Genomic DNA, 3,504 nt, shown 5'->3' with positions numbered 1-3,504 from the left:
AGTTCAAGTATATATACTTTAAACAGTATCATATAATAAAATAAAAATAAGAACATTATTATGCTCTCCATCCACTTAGTGGAGTTGAGCTCGAGGTAGATAGACGAGAGGACATTAGGGGGCGTCCCAGCAGCCTTATCACGGCATGCCGGGCTGAGGTAGGGTGAGTGTAAGGTGGGGGAGATGAGACGGAGAGGTTCAGGCAGGCGAGGAAGGCTGGAGGCAGCAGGTTTAGATGATGCCGTATTTGGCCAAGTCGCTGAGCTCCATGTCGCCAAAGGCTTCCCATGGGCACACCACTGTGATGTCTGTGCCAAGACCCTCCATGCCGGGGATGTCGTCACCAAAGCTGCAGGAGAGAGAATAAAGAGGCCAGTCAAGTACTGTAGAAGACTGTTGGAATCAAAGAACCATGGTGTAAGCTGGTCTATCAGAATAGTCGATTTGTTGGTAATTTTTTATAACTCACAGCAGTGGGGTACCACAGGGTTTACTCTTGGGACAACAACTACTTTCACATGTATGAACAGTATTGGTCATAATATTCCAAATCCATATTTCTCTTTTATGCAGATGATACTAGATTTAATGTTCTACTCCTATACAGCAACAGGCTATGTTCTCTACAAAATGTCTTTAGAGCTGTACAGGACTCTATTTGTGAGTTAAAATGTATTTGACTTCAGTCCAGTCAGCTGAATACAATATTTTGTGTTTTTGCATTAATCGGATGTGAAATTAGATGCTTAGGAACACCCCTAGCACTGAAAGATCTAACTCTAAATGTCTTTTTGTTAAATATGGTGTACCACAAGGCTCACTCTTGGGACCACAGTTATTTTATCAACGGTTTCGGTCCGTTATTCCCAATGGAAATATCTCTTATATGCAGATGATACTGTTATCTACTGGCCTACTTATATACAGCAGCAGGCTATCTGTCCTCTACTAAAGGCTTATAAAGCTGTACGGGAATCTGCTTTTAAGTTAAAAATTGATTTGAATTTGGACTAGTCGGCTAACTGTAGTTATATTTCGCATTTATTACAATGGGAAACTAGACTCCTGGGAACAACACTAGCTGAAATCTTTACCTTTAAATGTCTTAAAAGTGCCACCACAGGGCTCAATCTTGCTACCACTTTCATTTTAACAACAGTTTATCCTTGTACGCAGATGATACTGTGGTTTATTATCTACTCCTATACAGCGACAGACTATCTGTCTCCTACAAAAGGCCTTTAAAGCTGCATGAATGTTCCTACAAATGCCTCAGATGCCTTAACTGATTATTCATTTTCTTTCAAGTTTACATTCAGCACCTTTTTAGGAAGTTCTTTTTCCTTTAGCTTTTAAAATAGACTCACTGCTGCCACTTTTATGCCTCTGATCGACTATGTTAATGTTTTATGTATGCATAAATCTTCTCAATGCCTCAAGTCTTTATAAATCATGAGGCACTGAGGTTCATTACAATCTCAAGGCCTTCAGTACTTTATGATTGATTTGGCTTGCCTTTGTTGACCACTGGAGACTAAATTATTGACATATCCTTATTTACAAGTCAAAACTTTGCCTGCCTGCTTCATACCTGTGTAGTTTTAATCATTTGAAAAGTGTTGGAACTATAGCCTAAACTCCACGGCTCATTGACAAAACTGCATTGGGGGAAAAAAAACTGCCGCTATAGGTGCATCCATGCTAATCTCAACCGGCTATGCTTGCAGTCACTTCAACTAAAACCACACCTGTAGCTACTGCCTCATTCTCCTTAAATGATGCTGATTGGTTCAGGAAAAACGATTAAGACTGAAGCTTTCGAGATGGATCCACCTGATAACAAACATGGAATCTGGCCAGTCCATCTGTTTTGCAAGGTTACCTTGCAAGGTTGGCTTGAAATGGACTATGCTGCTTGAGGTCTGCTGCAGGAGGATTTGTTTCTTGGAGACCTCTCTAAATCTTTTTAGTAGATTAAAGGTGTTGGCAGACGATGCATCAGGTCCTAGATGCTTTGACTAATGACTTTCCACTCCATGACCTAGGACTTGTTGATCTCTATTTTGTAATTGCTCTATTAAATGTGCTGTTGTCTGTCTCAGCCAGGGCATTCTAATGAAGAAGACTTTACATGACAAAATAAAAAAGTAAATGTTTGTTTCGTTTACCCCTTCTGGCCTGGCTTGGGAGCCTTGCTCTTGAATGTACGGGTCTGCCTCTGCTTGAACTTGGGTGGGCCCTTCTTTGGGGTGGTGGGTCCGGTGGCTCCACCAGGTGCCAGGGCGCTTCCTGCAGGGGGGCTTGCGTTCATTTCTGCTGAGAGTCTCTGAAAGAAGAACACAATATGATGTCGTTTTTTCCAAAGGTTCATCCCATTAAAGATCACATGTTCCCCTTTTGTCCTGTCCGCCTCTGTCTCTGCTGGCCTCTGGTAATCCTGTTTCCTTTCTGTTCTCAATGCCAATCACTGCAGATTATGCAGATCAGGTTAAACAGCCAGATTAGCTGTAATCCCACTCTGATCCACAGCAGACTAATTGCCCTCCTTCAACAACAGGACGCCACGTGAACACAACCTCAATTCTTCACTTCGCTCTAAAACACTGAGTTTGATCTATCACAGCAGGGTTCACTCTCTTTTAGCTGCATGGTTTCCTCAAGTGTTCAATTTGACACACTGAAGATGCACCAACAAATTATTTCTGCATCCAACTCTTCCAATATCCTGAACAAAACCCCTGGTCTGTCCCTGTTGTCTCCATCCCAGACCCGATCCTGAACAGTATCCCGTCTAAACCCTGCTTTGCCCCCCCTCCTCCGCTGACTGCCGACACTTATAATCCTGTTAACATCAATTCATCACAGGTGGAAAAAACCCAGTTTGGGACATTACGCAACACAAACTTTTGTGCCAACCTAATTGATGTCAGCAGATCTTCATTAAGGTGGCAGAACCTTCAAATGCCCGTCCTTGTTTGTGAAGCTTCTCAACCTGTTGTTTCTGCCATCTGTTGCTGCAATTTTTGCCCCGTAAAGCCAATCCTCTTTGCAGACACCTGTCCTCAATCCAAGCCATGCAGCAATCTTTCTTGGAACCAGCACATTCCTGCAAAACTTTCTTGACCATGCATTGCACATATTTCATGCAGCATTTTTAATATTTCATTGCTTTCTTTGGTTTCTTTGCAGTATGGGTTCTGCTGGATAGCTACTGTCTATTTGCTTTAGCTCTAAACTAGCAATATAAAGATTCGTATTTAGCTTTTATGCTGCAAAAATGTGGAAATTATTTGCAACACAACCAGAAGACTCAGACTTTTGTATCTCCATAACATATCACTGTTTTTCTATGAGAAAATCTCATTTTTGCCTGTTTATCTCGTGCTTTTTATCGCACTTAAATGCCTTTGCAAATGACAGAAACCTCTGAAATATTTAGGCTTTAATAAGGGTTGATAAATAAAGTAAAATGCATTTTTTTTCTTACTTGCTTTCAAGTTTATA

The 3,504-nt window shown here is 41.3% G+C and overlaps 1 protein-coding gene across 1 annotated transcript; it reads right to left on the bottom strand.

The window, feature by feature from the left end:
• Window positions 1-231: 231 nt before the first annotated feature.
• On the bottom strand, window positions 232-2,311 carry LOC121503800 (retinal cone rhodopsin-sensitive cGMP 3',5'-cyclic phosphodiesterase subunit gamma-like). Its single transcript, XM_041778361.1, has 2 exons — window positions 2,169-2,311; window positions 232-349 (listed from the first exon to the last, which is right to left on the bottom strand). Exons 1-2 carry the CDS (start codon window positions 2,309-2,311, stop codon window positions 232-234), a joined length of 261 nt encoding a protein of 86 aa, XP_041634295.1.
• Between the last annotated feature and the right edge of the window lie 1,193 nt (window positions 2,312-3,504).

This window comes from Cheilinus undulatus, linkage group 21 (genome assembly GCF_018320785.1).
Source record: "Cheilinus undulatus linkage group 21, ASM1832078v1, whole genome shotgun sequence".
In the NCBI taxonomy this organism is placed as follows: Eukaryota; Metazoa; Chordata; class Actinopteri; order Labriformes; family Labridae; genus Cheilinus; species Cheilinus undulatus.
This window is presented reverse-complemented; position numbering and strand designations above follow the sequence as displayed.